The sequence below is a fragment of the Heptranchias perlo genome, chromosome 10, assembly GCF_035084215.1.
Source record: "Heptranchias perlo isolate sHepPer1 chromosome 10, sHepPer1.hap1, whole genome shotgun sequence".
Classification (NCBI taxonomy): domain Eukaryota; kingdom Metazoa; phylum Chordata; class Chondrichthyes; order Hexanchiformes; family Hexanchidae; genus Heptranchias; species Heptranchias perlo.
In genome coordinates this window covers 56,961,490-56,986,300 of record NC_090334.1, presented here as the reverse complement: position 1 = coordinate 56,986,300, position 24,811 = coordinate 56,961,490, and the positions used below count along the sequence as shown (strand labels likewise).

At 41.1% G+C, this 24,811-nt stretch overlaps 1 protein-coding gene across 1 annotated transcript in view; it reads right to left on the bottom strand.

Moving 5' to 3' along the window:
* Nucleotides 1-3,576: 3,576 nt before the first annotated feature.
* The window catches only part of mdga2a (MAM domain containing glycosylphosphatidylinositol anchor 2a), a 640,034-nt gene continuing 618,799 nt past the window's right edge, over nt 3,577-24,811 (bottom strand). The window contains exons 16-17 of the mRNA XM_067991845.1: nt 11,830-11,935; nt 3,577-6,257 (exon numbers count right to left, since the gene is read on the bottom strand). Of these exons, the coding sequence (XP_067847946.1) occupies nt 6,175-6,257; nt 11,830-11,935 (189 nt within the window). The 3' untranslated portion in view covers nt 3,577-6,174. The remainder of the gene's footprint in view (nt 6,258-11,829; nt 11,936-24,811) is intronic.

The window sequence follows — 24,811 nt, the reverse complement described above, 5'->3', positions numbered from 1 at the left end:
ACCAAATGTATAGCAGAAACTCCGTTTACACGTGTAACCGGCGAAGTTACACATCGAAGCGGGAACAGCTCCGAGAAAATTCCCGGCAATATTTCCTGCAAACTAGCTCCATGAGATTTCATTAAACTGCAATGTGTAAGGAATAACTTAATAAAAGCTGGCATGCGTGGTGCAGTGGGTTAGCCTACCATCACTGCATCTTTGGAATTAAGGTTTGACTTCAGGCCTGACGGGTGGGATGCGATACAAGTCTTTTCTTTTTCATGGCTTTAAGAGTCTCATACCAAATGAGTATGGGCAGTCTCAACACAGTCAGTAGTGAGCAAAAAGTACCCAAGAATTGGCAGCCTTGCTTAGAGAGGCCATAAGAATATCTGATGAAGGAAACTGAAAAGTTACAATGATGCAGTAGGGTGTGCTTTTCTGAGGTTGTAGCTATGGCATGTATTTCAGGCAAAGGGAGTGTGGAAAACCATAAAGACCACATTAATGTAGAAATACGTGAACAGTTACTTGACCATAAAAAAGAAAAGCATGATGGGTATTTGACCAATGTTAACTCCTTGACTCCCATACATAGGGTAGTTACAATTTCACACACACACACAGAAAGACACAATTGTCCTTGGTACGTTGATAATTAATTTGGCTGTCCAGGTGCTTGGTACTGTCTGGCCTCCCCACCTCCCCCCTTTCAGATAAGGGTATTGCTGGCTTATAATATAATGAGAATACAGTTTCTTGAGAGGCCATGTGGCCTTGATTCTGACTTCAGCCCTACTGATTAACCAGCTTTGGAATTTAGGGAGGTAGTGTTCTCAAGCCTGCGAGGCCTGCTACATGCCAAAACAGGAATGAGCTATGGATGTCCAGAGGAGGCAGGCTCCCTGCTTGATTGACTAACCACTTGAACCAATAAGAATGTACATGTATGCCCATATTCCATGATAGACAGACATTACTGAATTAACTGTATAAAAGTTAACTGTTTTCTATGTACAGTGAAGACGTAGCCTCAACCATTGTTTGGGGTACACTTCCACTTGAGCTCAAGTTTCTCTTAATTAAAATTCTTACTTGTCTGAAAATAAGTGTTTGGAGTTAATGCATTGTATATAAGGGGTAATTAAGTTTTCGACAGGACCCTTACCCTGTTTATGACCAATACTATACCTGACCTGAGAGCACAAGCCTTTGACATTGGGTGCCAAAAGTGGAAAAGTATTACATGTCCCACCACTTCCTTGAAAGCCTAAATAATCACCAAGAAGCAGACGGTAAAAGCCAACAGAAAAAGGATGTTAAAGTTCATTATAATTCTTTGTAACGGTCCATTTTTAGTAGCGCCATGATAATGAGCTCTCTTTTTTTCTGGATTTATCTAAAGCTCGGGCGATTTTCAAGGTAACAGGGATTGTTCCATATATGCTAGACAACCAAATATGTGTCCATACCCACTACCAATCAATGATCAAATCATATTCAAATAAGGACAATGGTCACTTTAAGAAACTGTTCAATACAATGAATCAAAATTGTTTCTTCTCCGTAGATGCGATATTTGAAGCAGAGGAATCATTTACTAACTTCTCTACAATCCTTGATTGCTCTAGTGCTTTAGGTATTTCCTCCCAGCAATTTAAAAAAAAATGCAGAATCCATCAAATTGAAGCAGGCGGCTAGATATTGATGATGTGGAGATGCCGGTGATGGACTGGGGTGGACAAATGTAAGGAGTCGCACAACACCAGGTTATAGAATGAACGTTACTGGCAAATCTTAACGCAGTGAAGGAAGAATTCAAAGATATGACTGCAGTGCTTTTACAGTTATCCCCTCATCCCAAAAGCATTCACAATTAGTGCACACAATTAAACTTGATAATTACATAAAATGGAAAAATTACTGTTAACACCGTTAATTGTTACATGTCTGAGGCATAAATTTGACTATATACATAGATAGATGCATCCATACATAGATGCACTTGAGCAAAATTGGCCGATAAACAATGTGTGCAACACCATAATCACCATTTGTATGTGTAACAAAGTACAGTTTCAAATGTGCAAACAGTGGGTTGTCCATTACTCACTGAGGGAAAATAGAGCCCATAGCCATTGAAAGTGTCACAGCTGTCCACCTGTAGAGCATATGGATGTGATTAGCAGTCTGCGCTTAGTCACAGTTCACCATTCAATAAAAGCTATAAGGATTAAACAATACCACCGCACACTTGCCACTGATATATCTAGGTAATTAAATGGAATTGGAGTGATTATTTTTAAAGGTTAAGTTCGGATTATCTTGGGGAAGTGCTTTGGAACTAAGTGAAGGAAATTATTAGGCTACACACCTTTAAAATGTTACATTTGGTGATGACACTCTAAGATAAAGTGTGATGATTGTCTAGGATAAAGTGCTATCTGATTGGTTTTGCACATTCATTTCTGAGAAAGGCAAAAATTATGTTACAATAAAATAAGTAAAAGTATCTGCAAGTCCCACTTTTTTGTCAGTTGCTATGGTAACGATTTATGGGCTGAACTATTTGAATGGACTATCCCATTTATTGTAAAGATGCTCAATTATTGCAAAACAATTACAACAACAAGAACTAGCTCCCGGGAGCACTTATAGATAAACAGGGGAGATGCTTACTTACCAGATTTGCTTACTTGCCAACAAAAATTCTCAACAGTTGTAAAGGTTTCTGAGCTTTGAAACTCTAACCTCAATGTTATCCCAGACCTAAGTATGCGTCTTAAAATAGCCCATTCAAACTCAAAACTTTTCAACATCGTTTGTGTTTCTCAATCTATGAAAGGAAGATTTAGCTCAAAATACTAAAATACATGTTCTGTACTTAATACTGTTAAGCAGAATTTTTCCTACCTAAAATTAGAAATTTCCATTTTTTATTATTAGAAATTCATAACAGGTTTGTTTAGATATTTGAATGGAGAGGTCTGCAGAGCCACACAATATTTGGAATTCTGAGTGAGTTAAAGAAACTTGAAATCGAGTAAATAAAATTAATTTTGCTGTAAAAATACTGCTTCGATCCTCAAGAGGTTAAAACGGGAATTCTGTCGCGAGAGGGGTTTCCGCACTTTACGCTTATACCTTAAATGGCAGCATCTGAATGAAACAAGGCCATTGTGCCACTTATCAATCTGTCAGGTTTTATTATATTACGGTTTAACTTAAGCACTTTTTACTGCTTAAAGCACTTTGGAATCATGGTGATAAGGCAGAGAAGATCCTTACTGGTGGATGTTACCTCGATAGGAACCTGCAAATTGTGGGGTGCTCCACAGTCTGTGTTTTAATAATCACAATTCCCTCCTCTCCCACCAGTCCAGACAATATTGCACCTGAAACAGTGCAGTATCTTTTTCAAGTGAGCTTGTTTGAAAGTTACATCAATTTTAAATGAACCCCTCGATATTCCCAGCGTGTGCTTTAGCTTTTTTTCTTGACACATCGCGGTTTGCTGAGGTAAACATTAAAATCACACATCGCTATGACTTTGGGAGGAAATACTCATAAAAATTCAAACAAGAGACAATACACTTGTAGAGTTTTACAGTTTTTAATATTGGTGTATAAATGGCCTGAGAAAAGTGATAACTGCAACTTCAATGTGGCTGTTTGCAGTGGTCCACACCAACTGGAAATTAAAAGACTGTACAAAAAAATCTGTATTTGCACCAGCTATCATTTCTGTCATCAGCTGCTTTTGTTTGAAATTTGTAATTTTGTTGTGGCTAATTCTAGTTATAGAACAAAAAAATCAAGATTTATTATTCTACTGGAAAAGCAGACAGAACAATATTTGAAGTGAGCCAGATTTGCAACGGAAAGATAAAAGGAAGTTTTCTTTTCCTGAAACTATCCGCCTATTTAAGTGCAGGAGGCCAGTGGTGATTATTGCAATTGCTCAATAAAGAGAACACTATTATTTCAGCTCGACTGACAAGTTTGGTAAACTAAACATTACTTTTAGTCAAAAACAGCAAATGGGAATGATAGACTAGGGCCAAGTGTACAGCTGGATTCCGGGCTGTAAGAAACTTGCCATTTCACATCAGATAAGAGGATGAGGTAAAAAAAAATGTCATTAAACAACACAAGAATAGTTTTTGAGAGCTAATTTGAAGAACTTCACATCAAAAGCAACATACCAAAGGTGAGGGTGGCTGTGGGAATCAGCAAATGAATTCAGCAGATCAAATACGAATTTGCAAGTTTTGGGGACTAGTAGAATCTCATTAACACTCTCTGTTTTAATTAAAATCTCCCATACTAGCAATCAGACATGCAATAAGTCACACCGTACCTGAAAAGAGGTTTATTGAACATGGATGAAAAATCATCTCTGCAGCCATATTGTTTTGAATATGGACAAACTTTCTATGGAATTTAAAATAAAAGTTCAAGCCTCATCATTGTTTATTACATCTTGTGCTTTTTATATCAATACTCAGTAATCACACAAATGCTCCAATGTAGTTTTGTTTATAATTCTAATCCAAATTCTTGCATATAATTTTTTGTCAATACTCGGGATTTCAGAGTGTACAATTATGCAATCTTTAGACTAAAAAGTATTTTTTGAATTAATTTAAAAGATCAAATAATTTAAACAAAAAGATCACAGAATTTTAAAACCAGCAGGATGAGGGTAGTACTAGATAACAGTTTGAGACCACTTGGCTAAGGTCTGACGTGTTTTCATGTGACTCGAGTGTGACCTTGTTGTTTTCTTCTTGACCTCCAAAGGCAACATTACGTTTTCCAGGCCCACTAAAGTAATAAAATAAGATGTAACAATCGGCACAGATTCGGATAATGGGGCAGAGGCGTGTAGCCTTCTTGCAGTCTTCAGTCAAGACTTCAATCCCAAAGAAAACTTGATGTTTGCAAGCCTAAAAAAAATCGCTGGGTTATTCAGCACAGTTTGTCTTGTTGCTATAGTGCTTTTACACAGCTTGCCTATTTTTCAATCTGAATGGAGATTACTGTAAATAAGTACAATCCATCATCTGTTTGATACTCTCTGCGCTGTGCACATCTCTAGAGACCTTTGCTCTGGTCATCCCATTTGCACTCAATAACTGCACAAAGTGATGCTCCCAATTTAAGCCTCAGTGGAAGCTATTTTTCCAGAGGATCGCACGTTCACAGGCTGCGGCCACCTTGATGGCTTTAATGAATGCCTTGTCCAAGGACTTCGATTGTAACTCGAGTCTCTCTGCTTGGAGGAACGATGCAGTGGCTGCCTGCTTTGCCTGTTAATCGTAGGAATCGACTGTAACATATATACAAAAGGTTCCACACACTCCATTATTAGCAGTGCAAAGTGTTTTCTATTTAAATGATTCAGGCAATTTTTATATATTTGTTTTCAAATTGAAGGCACTTGGTTTTATGGCATGTCATGAACAGAAGGTGGTTTGGTTTCCTCACTTCAGACAGATGACCGGTTGTGTTATCGTGGCCACAAGCAAACTCCTATATAGCCCACGTACTATTTGAGCCCAGTTCACATACAGTGGGCAGAAATGCATGCAGAGAGACCAAACATGTAATAAAGCACAGCAAAGTTAACAGTGAAGGGGCAGGAAAGGAATAAAACGCTCGCTACAGACAGTTGCGAGATCAGGGATTCACAGCAGAATAGACAGCCGAGGACAAGGACCCGCAGTTATCTAATGCTTTGCTGAAAACTTCTCAAGGGGAGTAATTGTCAGCACTTCTTTTACCCTGTTTTCAGTCGGAAATTCTTTTGTTGGCCAGCCATTATGTCTCCTGGTGACAAGCATCTCCATTCAACTGTAATAAAACCAGCCAGATCTTTGTGCTTTGACAAGATTTCTAAAGCTCTTTCAGAGTCCATCTAGATGCAGTTGTATTTTCAAATCCCTCTAAAGCAACACAAAAAACTCTTCTCTTTCTTGGGTTGACCACTTTACACATATACATTTTTTTTGTTTTTGTTTAAATCTGGCATCCTTCTCTCTCCCGTGATGCCTTTCATCACCACACGTACTGTTTGAATCTGCAATCAGCTGATGAATCTTTGGTAATTATTTTTGAAGGTCCATGTATAAAGACTCATTCTTTGTGCAATGCCTGATGAATCTTTTCACAGCCTCTGCCGTAATAAGGTCACCTTCGATGGCTTAACATGGCGATGAGAAGAGTGACTGGAAACAGCCATATATGTATTAATACGGAGATTTCACCACCATCTAGATTAAGAAAAAGTGCATATTAGCAAATTTGTTAAAAAGACAAAGCTGTTTCTAAATAATGCGACTTTCATTATTACACTGAAGCAATAGATGACTCAATGATATTAACTGTTGCAATATTTTAACTCCTTCATAGCTTCTATTATATAAATGATAACTCATTGCTTGCCTTTCAAGTTCACTTTATTTGACTGGTCTCTTTAATATAATAGAATAAGGTACAATTTGAACTGTATCTATTCCATATATGTTTTGTTCCAATAACACAATGTGGACGGAACACTTTATTAAACATTTAAAAACTTGTAATGCTATAAATACAGATTTAGAGGCACTGGGGCAAATTTTATTTTGGGCATTAAGGATTGTCTGGATAGAGTACAGAGATGAAAATTGGGTGAAGGGAATCACATACCCATAATGGAGCTCACCCAATTTAACTTCTGCCCAGGTGCTGCTTAGCGCTTATGTAGTAAAAACAAAAATCTACCCCATTTTGTTCAATATAGGCTTGCACTGGTAACAAACGGGAAAAGCACTGCAAATTAGTTGATTATATTTTGGTTCTCATCTTAAAATTCATTTGTTCCTGAAGTGTTAAATCATGCACAGATAATGTGTGCTTCTTGTAGAATGAAAGAAAGAGAGAAAGCATGAGGGCATGAAAGAAAGAACTTGCATTTATTTAGCATCTTTCATGATCTCAGGACATCCCAATGTACTATACAGACAATTAATTACTTTTGAACTGTAGTCACCATTGTAATGTCGGAAAAGTGGCAGCCAATTTATGTACAGCAAGGCCCTACAAACAGTAATGAAATAAATGAACAGATTTGTTTTTTTTGGGATGATTAGCTCACACGTAGGATGGAAAAATGACTTTTGATGGTATGACTAGAGAGTAAATATTACAGAGCCAGTTAGAACTCTTGTACAAACCCACTGAACCAGATTGTCTTTCAATCTACACCCTTAAGGCTCAGATTGTGCCATTAAGGAAAAACTGTGGAAAATTTTGCTCAACCATTCAGATATTTTGGGTGAAAAATTGGAGAGAAATGTAATGAAATTCAAAGGCCAATTTTCCCATTCTTAAGTGTGTTTGCTCTATAATGACGTAGCTAAGCCATGTGGTACTTCAAAACAGGTCTTTTATTCCTGATGCACCAGATGGTTTTGGTCACCTTTTTGTGAATTGTGGTCATTACATGTTAATCCAGGTGTAAGAGGCTAATCAAAGTGGCTCTCATCCTAAGAAATAGTCAATCTATAATATGGTGATAAAATTATGAATGAAAAAATGATAACATTCTACAAAAAATACAGTAGTGCCCTAATTCTCATCACATAATGCCATCTTTCTTGATTTGTTTTTTGTTTTAAGGCTTGTAGCCCAAATATAAGCTTTTGAAAATATACATTGCAGAAAATGCTGGGATACATGAACTATGTAGCAAATAATGGAGTTATTACAGTTAAATTCAACATCACCAGATTATAGAATAGCAGCTCTTGGCATTGTGTTATTCAATCTCAGGTTTCAGATCACTGAACACACACGAGCTTGGCTCTCACAGTTTGTGTTCTGATGCTCTCAAATGTGCTGCAGCACTTTATCACTCACTGGTTACTCTATAGGAGATGGTACAATGTTAAATTGCCATTTGTGAAATGCTCAAAAACTCCTTTAAGGAATTTGGCTCACAGCATGATGTAATCAAAACTTAGATCTTGGAATGCTACAAATACGAACCTAATCGGCCGGATTTTGCTGTAGTGGGGTATGTGCTGTGAGTTAGACTTGCTCCTGCACCCTTCAGCTCAAAACATTTTTGCCCACTAAGTTGCTGAAAGTGTGAGCTGATAATGTCGCAGCGAGGGAAACAGGGCATCTGGGATCTGAGTGAACATGGCAAACAACTGTGTATCTCCTTAGATTGGGTGATTGAGAAATAAACAGCAGAAGGACTAAGAAGGAAGTGTAAATGAGAGTGGGTGAATTCAATGTCAAATCAGGTACAGAAAGAGAGATAAAGAGGGAAAGAAAGAGTGGATTAAGAGAGAAAGAAAAAAAAAGGAAAAGTAAAAAAAACAATTTTTTGACATTTTTAAAATCTCCAACAATTAATACCTGAAGAAATGCGACTCCACACTTGTAATAGTTAATTTTCAGTGCCAGAGAGGTTGATTGGCAGTAATGAACAATTATCACATCATTAAAAGGGTACTTATGCTTGCAATGACAAGACTTAACTTTCTGTGGCGAGTTTAATTCGTATCTACTGTGCAAATACAGCAACTTCATGACATTTAATGCATGTCAATGGTGAGGCAGACAGTGAGATGCCATTTTCACAAAGCTAACGGCAGAGTGGTGCAACTCGGACAGCAACCTTTGGATATTGGCATTTAACTGCACATTTACCCATAGCCTGAATTTGCAGTACCATTTACATATAAATAACGGCAAGCGCCATTAGCCTCACTGTTATTTTGACAGCAAAATCTGGCCCGACATCGTAGAGGCACTGGAGTAAATTTTCATCTTTAGTATTTGGGTTGATCTCTCCTCAATTTTGTTCCACGATTTGCACCAGCATGAAGTACTTAAAATAATAAACTGGCTTACATTAGAATGTCAGAGCAAGGTTAATTGAAAGTTGGGAACATCAATTCCTTGATATCTTAGTGGAACTCCTAAAGGAGAACTCAACTCTATTTTACTATTTTAATTTTCCATCCTTTACAAACAATATCCTCTGCCAAGTGTCCCACACTGGCAGCTGGTGGAAAAACCCAGGTTTTCTCTGCAGAAGCGAGGGGGGGGGGAAGGAGGGGAGATGGGCATTGCTTCTTTCTTCTTTGCCGAGAGCACTCTAGATTATAATCAGAGTGACGCAATGGTTACATGTTGTCTGCTGTTTTGCTTTATAGTGTTCTAAAAGATATGGCTAATAAAGGAAATGTTGGCATGAAAATCGGCCTAGTGCAAAGTTCAACGAATGCCCAGCAAATAATAACCAGCTGGGTATGAAGTGCTGCTAGTCAGTAGTGACCACAGTCACATGTCAGCACTTAAATTAATAAGGCAGTAAAATTTTAATACTATTAAATTATCAGCAACAATTATGTCAATTATTGGGAGATGAATATAATTAATTTTATCCAGGGTGCAATTCCTGAATCATTATATGGCATACTTACCTTGATTTTTTATAGTCTCACTGAGACCAGGCTTAAATTTAACATGGTCAATGCAATGAAAATAATTTTGATATGAGTACTGAAAACATAATACCTCAATATGGCAGGGTAACATGTTTTCAATACCCACAGGGTGTCCTGCCTCAAGAGAAACAAGAAAGAAAGAAAGACTTGCATTTTTATAACACCTTTCACATCCACAGTATTTTCCAAAGTGCTTCACAGCCAATGAATTACTTTTGAAGTGTAGTCGCTGTTGTTTTGCAGGGAAAGGTGGGAGTCAATTTATGCACAGCAAGGTCCCACAAACAGCAAATGAATGAAGAACCAAATATTCAACATTGGCAGTGTTGGTTGAGGAATGAATGTTAGCCAGGACACTGGGAGAACTCCATGCTCTTCTTCAAAGAAATGCCATGGGATCTTTTACGTCCGTCTGAACAAGCAAACTGGCTCTTATTTTAACTTCTCATCTGAAATACAGTACTTCTGACACTGCAACACTCCTTTAGTACCGCATAACTGCAGAACCCATAACTGTGACTTAGAGGAGAGTATACTGCCACTGAGCCAAGCTGACCCTAGAGAAGATGGTCAATTCTTGGAACGCTGCTTCATGTATACAAACCTACTTTGCATTACATCACAATACTGTATGATTCTGAATGCACATGAATCAGTCTGGCTACAAATGTGGATTATTCTGAACACACATGTGCAGCATTTATGACAAGGACAAATTGCAGTTTGGCAACTGGGACCAGGCAAGACAACATCCAACTGAGTATTGTTATGAGACCAGGAACTCCGGGAAGAAAATCAGACTGACCATTCCAGAAATAAATTACAGTTCCATCCATGAGGATAAAAGCCATCAGCAAAAGGACACTGAAGACATAGATGAACATTACATGTAAATAAATTATGTTTCTGTAGAAAAGTAATGCACATGTAACATGTAAGCATACTCTTTACAGTCTGAGGTAATTTGATCAACTGAACAGGTGGTATGTAACCAACCATTGAATATGTCTCAGTGCATGCTACGATATTCTATTTCTGGACAAACAACCTTTTCAAAAATATTGCAAATAGTAAACTATGTTATATAAACAGTTATAATCCCATATCACTATCTGGATACAAGTACTTGAAGAAATGAACACATGATTATGGTTTGTAAATTTCAGACTTAGGAACGAATGGCCTGTGGGGTTTGTGAGGAATAATCTATTGAAAGTTGCTGCACAAGATGCTTCTGGGAAAGGTGGGGGTGGTCATCTCAACAAAAGGTGAAGCAATTGGTCCCTTTCTTGTCCTGCAGAAAGGCCTTGAGATGCTTCTATGCAGCACTGAACAGATATGTGGAGCAACGTGGGGACGATTTGCTAGTTCTAAGCAATGTGAAATGCATATTAACTACACAGCAAATCTGTTCCACCAACTGTGTCCAACCAACTGCATATTGTGCACGTGAATCTTGTGAATGTGTGTCTGGTTATTGCCTGAATGCACACTGCATTAATAGACAGATATTCTCCTTCTGAAGCTGGTTTTGTTTTAAGCTTGACGAGAGTATCATCTGAGACCTCTCCATTAATCCTATTCTTGTTGGTTCAGATCCTCCTGAATGTTTAAGGTAACAACATTTGGAAGATCTGATGATGGGTCTTCCTGCTGGTTGGTAGCAGATTATGGAACCTGGGGAGTTACTATTCAGTGGCTGCAACTGACCGGGACTCACTTGTTAATTCCTGACCCCTGGTGCATTTTCAGTATCTTCAGAAATTATAATGGCCTCTGTAATGGAAAGCAACTGGAAGAAAACAATGGGGTAGATTTTGACTTTGTGTGATAGTGTAAAACAGGCAATAGCGAATCGGTAGCCGGTTTTACATCTCTCCTGATTTTTATTTCCATTGACTTCAATCGGGAGAGTTGTAAAACGGGCTGCCGATTCCTACCGCCCATTTTGTGCCCCTCCGAAGTTGAATTTTACCCCCAGTGTGGGGCTTGGGGAGACCTGAGAAAAACAAGGTAAAAAGTGGATAAATAAAATGGAGGAGAAACGTCGTTTACGAAACATGGTGAAGACCTTTCCTTCTGTTTCTAGAAAACCTCTCATACAGTTTGGATTCTTTGCAACAAATATTTACATTGCAACTATTTGAATAAGACTTTTGAAAATTAAATTTATAAAATAAAAAGTGTTCATTAAAATGATTTATTTCAAGATGAAAAGATGCTGAAATTCAACGTTTTGTATATTAAAAGGTGGACACCTAGTTGCTCGCTTAGTGACCTAGTCACTTTGTTTTGTAGATATTATAAGGCAGATTTTATTTCCAAACACTTTACTTACTGTTAACAGGCTGGTCTACTTTCCAGCACTCGCCTTCTTTTACGGTTACATCATCGATTGTGATGTCCCCCTCTATACCAGACCCCCGAATGCCTTCAAATATCAGCTATACAACAACAAGTAAAAAAGATTAGTGCTGTAGTGGACACATTTGAATTAATAAAATGTTCTGGTGAACAGGTTAAAGGGAAAGCTGTAAAAGAACATTCCAAGCACTGTTTAATGATATCACGTTCAATGGGTGTATTTCCTCTAAATCTTCAAACCATCTTCAGAAATCACTATCCTCTCTTTCTTATTCATAGCATTTTAGTCCTTGTTTTTGATGTAAGGGATGATTGTGCGATCCCTTACTCCCAGTGAGAAGATACCCTCGCAAAGGGGCATGCTTTGGAGATAGGGATACAACTTTGTTACTCCGATTCTCTGTTGGGAGCACGGCACTGTGGAAGCACTCCTTAAGTATCCTCATCAAAGTGAGGAATGACAGTAACAAGGAATAACATATTTTCCCTCATAGCACTTAGTAACATCAAACATTCCCAAATCGGGCACTCTTGCGCCTGATATATGATTCATTTTACCTTACCTAAAGCGCCAAAGTTTCCATTTCTGTTGAACACCCATTACTAAACGACAACGATTATTTCATTTCACATACTGCTAATCTTATCAGACTAGAATTTCAGAACAGTATTGAAGTGGTCTCACATCTACAGTTATGTAGGTTGAAATTGCCCGAAGTTATTTAGAATTCTGAAGACCTCTCATCGATCAGGAATGGATCTGAACACTGTTCCAGAAATCATTTCCCAACTAGCAGTATGCTACCACGGAGCATTTTTCTTAAATAAATCTGGCCTACACTACCACTCAATTCAATATGGACTCAAGTCCAATTCACTCACTCTGTTTGGTCTGTACTGTACAATACACTTTGATTTGAATTCAGAACTGAAGCTGGCTTAATATTGCATTGTGCTGTTTTGCAAAATACAACTGAATATTCCAGAGACACTCACTAACTTTTGGTTGAGGGTCACAATCCTGAGCATTAGTTGTGTAGAGGCCACTCTCATAAACCTGCCATAAAGCAACATGATTTTTCCTGCGTTTTAAAAAAAATATTTTCTATCATTGACTCTCTCTTCCTCCTCTCTGAATAGGCCAGCGCTAGTGAACTGTGAACAGAGGTCAACAGACACAGGTAGCAGCAAGACTGTGAGGGCCATAGGTGAGGGGAAGGTGGGCAACCTCGGTGTCTTGCCTAGCACTGAGATGAGCTTCAAACCCCACATCTGGTCCATTGCCAAAACCACCCATTTCCATCTTTGTAACATCTTCTCCCTCCATCCCTACCTCACTCCATTTGTTGCTGAAACCCTCAACTGGACTTTCATCAACTCCAGACTCCACTTCACCCAAGCTCTCCTCGTTAGTCTTCCAAGCGTCACCCTGCACCCTCCGATGCCTATATCGAATTCCACCGTTACAAATTTGGGTCTGCTGCAGATACCTTCTCAGATTCAATGGCATTAATCGTTCCTGTAAACAGTCTGAGTGCCTTATGTTTATGGGAATTGAGTCACACCACCCTGTATGGGATCCTGCTACCTTACAAGTACAGAGTGCAAAACCCCCTTGTGATCTGGACTGGATCTTATGCACATGCACTTGTTCAACCTCTCTGAAGATGGACTGAGCCAACGCTAGATGAGACGGAGCTTATTTCAAATCATAAGCTGCTTTAGGTAAAACCTACAGAGTATGATCAAAGTCATTTAGATCAATTGATACAATTTATATCACATAATGATACAAAATCAAAAGCATGTAATGCTAACCACACTACAGTGGGTTGTCTTACTTAACTTAAACAAATAATCTCTCTGAATCCTGTCCTATAGCCCAGGGCAGAACTTCTCCCTCTGCAGACTCCTATCTTTTCAACCTTTCTGCCACACTTCACTGCCTGACTGCCTGGGCAGTTCGGTTTCCAAAAGCCAGACTGCCTTACGGGTTCGTATCTCTCTCTTTTCCAGAAAGTCTCACTGCAATGTCAGCTTTTGGTCAAAAGTGACAACCCCCCCATCCCAGAATGGAGTCCTCCAGCCTAATTTGGCAATGGCATCTGCTGAATTCAGGTGAATGGTATTGTTGCAGCAGAAATGAGAGTGAACAGTTGCTGGAATGTCAAATTATCCCTCATTGCCTCCAGGATGCTGATACCTGCCAGCCCTGCCATCCTTTAAATTTAACCCTTTTATTGAAAGTTTTAATTCAAAAGCACATTTTAAATAACTCATGTTAAAGGCACTGTACAAGTTTAAGTTGTGCTGTCTCCACAAGCTTATGCATACACAAATGTGAAGAGCCATGATCACAACCTTTAAGTTTTGGCTGCAGACCTTCCCTAGTGTCCCAATTGATGCAATAGTGCTGCGTCATGTATTTACAACATTGTCATACAAAGTCAGGGTTGCCTCAGGTGGCAATACCATACTATGAATGCAGCATCAAATATCACCCATCTTCCTCTGACACATGAAGAATAAACAAAGCTATCCCATGAGTTCATTACATTATAAATACCTATTCAGCACATCATTTCAAATTTACTGATAGAGTTTATAAATCCATTAACACAATGTTCTATAGGATAAATACAAAGAAAGCAAGAATTTGCATTTATATAGCACCTTTCACATCCTCAGGACATCCCAAATCATTTCACAGTCAATGATGTACTATTTAACTGTAGTCACTGTTGTAACGTAGGGAAATGTGACAGCCATGTAATAGCAAGGTCCCACAAACAGCAATAAGATAATGACTAGAATCATACAATCATAGAATCTTACAGTACAGGAGGCTGCCATTCGGCCCTTTGTGCCTGTGCCAGCTCTTTGAAAGAGCTGTCCAATTTAGTCCCATTGCCCTAGCTTTTTCCCCAAAACCCTGCAAATTAGTCCTCTTCAAATACATGACGAATTGCCTTTTGAAAGTTTCTATGTATTCTGTTTCCACCACCCTTTCAGGTCGTGCGTTCCAGATCTTAATGTCTGTGTGAAAACATTTCTCCTCATTTCCCCTCTAGTTCTTTTGCCAATTGTTTTAAATCTATGACCTCTGGTTACCAACCCATTTGCCAGAGGAAACAGTTTCTCCCTATTTGCTCTATCAAAACCCCTCATTATTTTGAATACCTCGATCAGGTCTTCCCTGAACCTTCTCTGCTCTAAGGAGAACAATCCCACTTCTCGCTGAAGGTGGCAGGGGAGGTTAAGAAAGTGGTTAAAAAAACAAATGGGATCCTGGGCTTTATAAATAGAGGCATAGAGTACAAAAGCAAGGAAGTTATGATGAACCTTTATAAAACACTGGTTCAGCCACAACTGGAGTATTGTGTCCAATTCTGGGCACCATATTTTAGGAAGGATGTGAAGGCCTTAGAGAAAATGCAGAAAAGGTTTACTAGAATGGTTCCAGGGATGAAGGGCTTCTGTTACGTGGATAAACTGGAGAAGCTGGGGTTTTCTCCTTAGAGCAGAGAAGGTTGAGAGGAGATTTGATAGAGGTGTTCAAAATCATGAGAGGTCCAGACAGAGTAGATAGAGAGATACAGTTCCCATTGGCGGAAGGGTCAAGAACCAAAGGATGTAGATTTAAGGTGATTGGCAAAAAAACCAAAGGCGACATGCAGAAATTTTTTTTTACGCAGTGAGTGGTTATTATCTGGAATATACTGCCTTGGGGGTGTTGGAGGCAGATTTAATCGTGGCTTTCAAAAGGGAACTGGATAAGTACATGAAGAGAAAATTTTTTCACGGCTATGGGGAAAGGGCGGGGGGAGGAGGGGTGGGACTAGCTGGATTACTCTTGCAGAGAGCCGGCATGGGTTCAACAGGCTGAATTGGCCTCCTTCTGTGCTGTAACCATTCTATGATTCTCCAATCTCTCCACATAACTGAAGCTCCTCATCTCTGGTTTCATCCTGATAAACCTCCTCTGTACCCCCTCCAAGGCCTTGACATCCTTCCTAAAGTGTGGTGCCCAGAATTGTATACAATACTCTAGCTGAGGCTTAACCAGTGATTTGTAAAGGTTTAGCATGACTTCCTTATTTTTGTATTCAATGCCCCTATTTACAAAGCCAAGTATCCCATGTCCTTTCTTAACTACCTTATCAACTTGCCCTGCCACCTTCAAAGATTTGTGAATATACACACCCAGATCCTTCTGCTCTTACACGCCTCTCAAAATAGTACCATTTAGATTATGCTGCCTCTCCATTTTGTTCCTCCCAAAGTCCATCACTTCACACTGAACCGCATTAAATTGCATCTGCCATGTGTCTGCCCATTTTGCCAGTCTGTCTATATCCTCCTGAAGTCTGCTACTATCCTCCTCACTATTTATTACATTGCCAAGTTTTGCATCATCTACAAACTTCAAAATTGTACTCCCTATACCCAAGTCCAGGTCATTTATATATAACAAGAAAAGCAATGGTCCTAATACCGATCCCTGGGGGACACCATTGCATATTCTCTTCAGTCAGACAAACATCTGTTCACCACTATTCTCTGCCTCCTATCCCTTAGTCAATTAGGTATCCAAGTTACCACCGTCCTTTTAATCCCATGTGCTTCTATTTTTCGAATAAGTCTGTTATGTGTTACTTTATCAAATGCCTTTTGAAAGTCCATATATACATCTACTGCACTACCTTTATCAATCCTCTCTGATAATTCATCAAAGAACTCAATCAGGTTGGTCAGACACGATTTGCCTTTAACAAATCTGTGCTGGCTGTCCCTTATGCTTCTCCAAGTGAGAATTAATTTTGCCTGTGACAATGATCTCTAGTAGTTTTCCCACTGACGCTAGACTGATTGGCCTGTAGTTACCAGGGTTTATCCCTCACCCCTTTTTTTGAATAGTGGTGTAACATTTGCAATTCTCCAGTCCTCTGGCACTACTCCCATATCCAAGGAGAATTGAAAGATTGTGCATTGTAAACAATTTTACAACACCAAGTTATAGTCCAGCAATTTTATTTTAAATTCACAAGCTTTCGGAGGCTTCCTCCTTCCTCAGGTAAATTGTGGTCAGAGCTTCTGCTATCTCTACCCTTGCTTCCCTGAGCAACCTAGGATGCATCCCATCCGGACTGGGTGACTTGTTAACTTTGAGTGATGCCAACCTACTTAGTACCTCCTTTCTATCTATTTTTATCCTATCCAATATCTCTATTCCCTCCTCCTCTACTGCGACATTAACTTTGTCCTCGTCTCTTGTGAAGACAGATGAAAAGTTCTAATTCAGTACCTCAGTCATGACCTCTGCCTCCACAAGAAGATTGCCTTTTTTGTCCCTCATTGGCTCCACCATTCCTTTAACTATCCTTTTACTTTATATATGTTTATAAAAGATTTTTGGGTTCCCTTTTATGTTACCCGCTATTTTTCTTCCATATTCTCTCTTTGCCCTTCTTATATCCTTTTTCAATTTTCCCCTGCACTCTCTGCATTCTGTACCTCACATTTGTCATAAAGCTCCTTTTTCTGTTTTATTTTAACCTCTATTTCCTTTGTCATTCAGGGAGCTCTAGCTTTGGATGCCCCATCTTTCCTCCTTATGGGAATATGCTTGGTTTGTACCCGAACTATCTCTGCCATTGCTCATTTACTGTTTTCGTGGCCAATTTGTTTCCAGTCCACCTGGGCTAGATCCTTTCTCAAATCACTGAAATTGGCTCTCTTCCAGTGGAGTATTTTCACTTATGATTTTTCTTTGTCCCTTTCCTTAACTACTTCAAACCTAATTATATTACGATCACTATTACCCAGATATTCTCCCACTGAAACACACTCCACTTGCCCAACTTCATTCCCCAGAACTAGATCCAGTACTGCTTCCTTCCTCATTGGGCTAGAAATGTACTGATTAAAAAAGTTCTCCCATTCTCATATTAGGAATTCTTCACCCTCCTTCCCCTTTACACTGTTCTTTCCCAGTCTACATTAGGGTAATTGAAGTCCCCTACTACTACTGCTCTGTTATTTTTGTATTTCTCTTAAATTTGCTGACAGATTTGCTCCTCTATCTCCTTCTCACTATTTGGGGGTCTATGGTAAACACCCCACAATATAACAGCTCCTTTTCTGTTCCTTATCTCTAACCAAATAGTCTTGACCAAATAGTCCAAATTCAGTCTTTGAGCCCTCTAGTATATCGTCCCTCTTTAGAACTGTAATATTATCCTTGATAAATACTGCCACCCCACCTCCTTGCTTTTTTCCTTCCCTATCCCTCCTGAATATATTGTAGCCAGGAATGTTTAGTTCCCATTTCTGCCCATGTTTAAGCCAGGTCTCCGTTATAGCCACTATATCATAACCCCACATGGCAACTTGTGCCTGCAGCTCATCAACCTTATGGTAACACTCCTCGCATTAACAGAGATGTATTCCAACACCATGCTAGTCTGGTTTGCTTTTTTCCTCCATCTAATTACTGATCTTTCTGCACTATTCTTTATTCTGTTGCTATTTGTCCCTGTTAGGCTTCTATGCACCTTGTCTCCTCTCAGATGCTGCATCTTAGTTCTCCTTCTCCTGCCAAATTAGTTTAAACCCTCCCCCACAGCACTAGTTAACTGCCCCGCAAGGACTAGATAAGTTGTTTTTGGTGGTGGTGGTTGAGGGATAAATGTTGGCCAGGGCACTGGCAGAAATGCCCTGCTCTTCTTCGAATAGTGCTGTGGGATCTTCTACATCCACCCGAGTGTGAAGATGGGGGTCTCGGTTTAACGTCTCATCTGAAAGATGGCACCTCCAACCTCCAGTATTGCATTGAGGTGTCAGCCTAGATTATGCGTTTAAGTCTCTGGAGTGGGACTTGAACCTACAACCATCTGACTCAAAGGTGAGTGTGCTGCCACCGAGCCAAGGCTGACAAAGTGTAAAACGCCACGAAGTTTAATGGATTCCATTCGGCATCTCATATTTACACAGATTGTTTCAAACACTAACTGTCTGTCGAATTGGTCTTATCATTTAAGTGCTTTTATCTTTTTTATTAAAGGGTGCACTATATAATTTATGTGGCAGAATCTATTTCAGTTCAGTGCTGAATATTCCTATTGTTATCTGTGCTCTTTTAAATATTGATGAGTTTGAGCACTGCTGTTGTATAGCATCTAAACTATAGGTTACATTAGGATTGGGGGTGCAAGCACTGGCTCTATTTCCATTGCTCAAAGGGTCACGCAGAGGGTCAGTGCATGAAGATTGAACATTTGAAAACTATTGGGTATAAGCAGAGCAGGTTGTAGATTTCTGAATGTAACAGCGTCAATTTAAAATAAATAGCATGCTTCTGTTATTGGAGAGTAATGGCTTTTTTCTTCAGCTCCATTTCATCCATTGTCTAAGGAGTACAAAGGCATATTTTCATTTATGCTGTTGAAAAAAATCACTATAGTACTTCCTTGTGTGCAACATGTCTACGTATTTCTTTCAGTAATATATCTTTATCACATATATATATATTAAAAAAAACATAGTGATGTCAATCAGATTTTCTAAGAGTTTGCTGCTCATAATCCACAAGAAGGTGTTAGCAATAACACAAAGGTGTAGGGTTCGTTCAATTAGGTCAAAGGTTGCATTACCGTTCTCACCATGTGAAAACTGAGCAGGTTTTGTGTAAGCAGGGTCGAAGCCAGTGCAAAATGCATTCGCTGGCCTAAGTTCGAGTTCCAGTGTAATTTAACTTCCGGGCCTCATCTACATGCCACCAGTGAGCTGCTCACCCAAAATTGCGTAAAGTTGCAGCTGGCCAATGGGCAGTGGAAGTTAAGGTGGCTGGAACCTGCCAGGACGGCACTAAGGGAAGGCTCACCAGCAAGCAGCTAAGTGGTGGGAAGGGGATACCGAGATGGTCTCGCGGGATGGGGGAGTCCTGGGGAGAAAAGGTGTGGATGTACCTTGTGGGTCGCTATATGTCAACCAGTGATTGATGCCTAAGGTAAATTCCTAAAATATTGTGACAGAAAAGAACAAAAACACTCTCTCAAATGATTAAAATTCAGTAGCCTATCACTCGCTCTCTGATATGCTCCAAATGGTTCAATAGTAAGCACTGTTTATGGCTTCTTCTCTGTAACAACTACATAAAACTAATGTGCTTTTGAATGACTCCCAAAAACCGTTCGACAGAGTCTTTTATTAATTGAGTGCCTTGGGTTTGAAACCATTATGGACGAGTGTGAAGCAAGGGATGATAAAGCACACCTGCTCCTCCTGGCCTCACAAAGGAAAGTTTTACACTAACCTGGATCAGCCTCTTCTGTCTGCAGACCAGCTGCAGACCTGCTTCAGCCTGGCAGGTAATAAGTGTCGTTTTCCTGCTCAGGCCTCTGTTAAACTGCAATTGGGGTACTATCTAAGTAATGGGGCGGTGGATAGGCCTGTGTTGGGGCGGTGGATAGGCCTGTGATGAGGCGGTGGATAGGCCTGTGATGGGGCGGTGGATAGGCCTGTGATGGGGCGGTGGATAGGCCTGTGATGAGGCGGTGGATAGGCCTGTGATGGGGCGGTGGATAGGCCTGTGATGGGGCGGTGGATAGGCCTGTGATGAGGCGGTGGATAGGCCTGTGATGGGGCGGTGGATAGGCCTGTGATGGGGCGGTGGATAGGCCTGTGATGAGGCGGTGGATAGGCCTGTGATGGGGCGGTGGATGGGCCTGTGATGGGGCGGTGGATAGGCCTGTGATGGGGCGGTGGATAGGCCTGTGATGGGGCGGTGGATAGGCCTGTGATGGGGCGGTGGATAGGCCTGTGATGGGGCGGTGGATAGGCCTGTGATGGGGCGGTGGATAGGCCTGTGATGAGGCGGTGGATAGGCCTGTGATGGGGCGGTGGATAGGCCTGTGATGAGGCGGTGGATAGGCCTGTGATGGGGCGGTGGATAGGCCTGTGATGGGGCGGTGGATAGGCCTGTGTTGGGGCGGTGGATAGGCCTGTGATGAGGCGGTGGATAGGCCTGTGATGGGGCGGTGGATAGGCCTGTGTTGGGGCGGTGGATAGGCCTGTGATGAGGCGGTGGATAGGCCTGTGATGAGGCGGTGGATAGGCCTGTGATGGGGCGGTGGATAGGCCTGTGATGAGGGGGTGGATAGGCCTGTGATGGGGCGGTGGATAGGCCTGTGAATAGGCGGTGGATAGGCCTGTGATGAGGCGGTGGATAGGCCTGTGATGGGGCGGTGGATAGGCCTGTGATGGGGCGGTGGATAGGCCTGTGATGGGGCGGTGGATAGGCCTGTGATGGGGCGGTGGATAGGCCTGTGATGGGGCAGTGGATAGGCCTGTGATGGGGCGGTGGATAGGCCTGTGATGAGGCGGTGGATGGGCCTGTGATGGGGCGGTGGATAGGCCTGTGGTGAGGGGGTGGATAGGCCTGTGATGAGGGGGTGGATAGGCCTGTGATGAGGCGGTGGATAGGCCTGTGATGAGGCGGTGGATAGGCCTGTGATGAGGCGGTGGATGGGCCTGTGATGGGGCGGTGGATAGGCCTGTGATGAGGGGGTGGATAGGCCTGTGATGAGGCGGTGGATAGGCCTGTGATAAGGCGGTGGATAGGCCTGTGATGGGGCGGTGGATAGGCCTGTGATGGGGCGGTGGATAGGCCTGTGATGGGGCGGTGGATAGGCCTGTGATGGGGCGGTGGATAGGCCTGTGATGGGGCGGTGGATAGGCCTGTGATGGGGCAGTGGATAGGCCTGTGATGGGGCAGTGGATAGGCCTGTGATGAGGCGGTGGATAGGCCTGTGATGAGGCGGTGGATGGGCCTGTGATGGGGCGGTGGATAGGCCTGTGTTGGGGCGGTGGATAGGCCTGTGATGAGGCGGTGGATAGGCCTGTGTTGGGGCGGTGGATGGGCCTATGATGCAGCAAGGGACAGGTCTGCAACGTGGTTAGCAAAGTGGTCTACTAAATGGCTGGTGGATAAGTCTCGATGCCTGATTGTTTCCTAGCAGTTTAGGGAAGCCGATATCCTGCCCATGGCTCAGTATCAGGCTTCATTGTTGTGAACATTTGAGCTCTGAAGCCAAATTCGACATATCTAACTTTTGGTCCATTTTTCTGCTGCAGTCTCAATTACTCAAAATTGATGGCAAGATTATTTCAGTATTTTAGTTTTCCAATTTTCTACCTTTGAAGACGTGGTAAGTGTTGCTTAATGGGTTCGGGCATCTCTCTGGCAATCCAAGTGGTCATTCTTTATGTATGACCATAGACAGTGAAAGTTGATCGAAGGAGGCAGCAGTACTGAGTCTAATCCTGTTCTCACTAGCGGTCAACGGAGCATACTTTCCCAGCATGGTGATCTGCAGCATGATCAATGGCTAATATTTTTCTCTTCCCTTGCCTAGGGCACTGCGACTAACTGTAGCAACTCCACTGGTGTTCTAGCTGAGATCAGCAAATCAGCACAGAACAGAATTATGTCTCAGTGCCACATCACATGTTCATTTACCCACTGTGCTATCAGTGGAGCCAGAAAGATTATTTTAAACTGTCAATCAGTGATTGATGCCTTAGGTAAATTCCTAAAATATTGTGACAGAAAAGAACAAAAATACTCTCTCAAATGATTAAAATTCAGTAGCCTATCACTCGCTCTCTGATAGGCCCCAAATGGTTCAATAGTAAGCATTGTTTATGGCTTCATCTCTGAAACAACTACATAAAACTAATGTGCTTTTGAATGACTCCCCAAAAACATTCGCCAGAGTCTTTTATTAAATGAGTGCCTTGGATTTAAAGCCAATGTGCTGTCATGGACGAGTGTGAAGCAAGGGATGATAAAGGTCACCACTAAATTGTGTCCGAGCAGATTTAGTCCAACCCCAGTGGACAGCAAGTCTAAAGCACATAATTTATTGATGTGGGCTCTAAAAGACCTAGGTTTCTAGGTTTGAGAATGAAAACCACCTTTTACAACAGAAAATAATCTTCTAGGGAAACAAATGACAGTGCTATGCAAGTGTGGAGTTTGGGTGATAATTACTATTGTAGAGTTGTACTACAATGGAAAATATTTTATCCTAGAACACTTTTCAACTTTATTCCATAAGTATAGTAAGGTACAGCAGAGGAGGAGGCCATTTGGCCTCTTTGAAAGAGCTATCTAATTAGTCCCATTACCCCACTCTTTCCCCATAGTTCTGTAAATTTTTTCCTGTCAAGTATTTATCCAATTCCCTTTTGAAAGTTACTATTGAATCTGTTTTCACACCATTTCAGGCAGTGCATTCCAGATCATAACAACTACCTGTGTAAAAAAAAATGTTTCCTCATGTCGCCTCTGGTTCTTTTGCCAATCACCTTAAATCTGTGTCCTCTGGTTACCGACCCTTCTGCTACTGGAAACAATTTTTCCTTATTTACTCCATCAAAACCTTTCATGATTTAGAACTCCTCTTTCAATTCTCCTCTTAAACTTCTCCGCTCTAAGGAGAACAACCCCAGCTTCTCCAGTCTCTCCACATAACTGAAGTCCCTCATCCCTGGCACCATTCTTCTGCACCCTCTCTAAGGCCTTGACATCCTTCCTAAAATGTGGTGCCCAGAATTGGATACAATACTCCAACAGAGGCCTAACCAGTGTTTCATAAAGGTCTAGCTTAACTTCCTTGCTTTTGTACTCTATGCCTGTATTAATAAAGCCAAGGATCCCATATGCTTTTTTAACAGCCGTCTCAACTTGTCCTGCCACTTTCAAAGATTTGTGTACATACAACCCCAGGTCTCGCTGTTCCTGCACTCCCTTTAAAATTGTACCATTTAGTTTATATTGTCTCTCCTCATTCTTCCTACCAAAATGTATCACTTCACCCTTCTCTGCGTTAAATTTCATCTGCCATGTGTCTGCCCAGTTCACCAAATATTACAGGGGTTATTTGCTATCCTCCAGTCTTCTGGCACCGCCCCCATATCTAAGGGGGATTGGAAGATTGTGGCCAGAGCCTCTGCAATTTCCACCCTTACTTCCCTCAGTAACCTGGGATGCATCCCATCTGGACCGGGGGACTATTCTACTTTGAGTACTACCAACCTATTAAGTACCTCCTCTTTATCTATTTTTATCCTATCCAATATCGCTACTACCTCCTCCTTTACTGCTGCAATGAACATCCTCTTCTCTCGTGAAGGCCGAAGTATTAATTTAGTGCCTCAGCCATACCCTCTGCCTCCACAAGATCATCTCCTTTTTTGTCCATAATCAGCCCCATCCTTCCTTTGACTACCCTTTTACTATTTATATGTTTTTAAAAGACTTTTGGGTTCCCTTTTATGTTAGCTGCTAATCTATTCTCCTCCTCTCTCTTTGCCCCTTTTATTCCCTTTTTTACATCTCCTCTGTACTTTCTGTATTCAGCCTGGTTCTCTACTGTGTTATGAACTTTGCATTTGTCATAAGCCTCCTTTTTCTGTTTCATTTTAATCTCTGTATCTTTAGTCATCCAGGCAGAACAAAACCATCTACTTACATGCAATTCTTTTCAGAGGTATTTTTCAGAGCTTGAGCAGACTGCAGGTTAAGGAGGCACAGTGATCAGTCTATCACTACATTACATCACATGGGGACACAGGGCCAGGAATTTCTGAGTCCCGGCTCCGCCACCAGAAATGCGGTGGAGCGAGACCTCCAGTCGTCAGTTGGTAAAGGTGCTGACCCCGTCCCAAATCCCAGGGCAGGAGTCATTTTAATAAACAGAGTGGGTGACCCGTGCCTATAGGGGCACCTATGCAGATGAGGTTCCAGAAAGTCCTGGCATTACACTCTGCTGCTCCAATGGAGGAAGCTAGAGGCCCTTTTCGGGCAAAGAATTAATCAGCACAAAATTTTCTTTTCCCTACAGGGATCAAATGGGGTGAAGTGAGAAGGTAATTGATCCCCTCTGGAATCA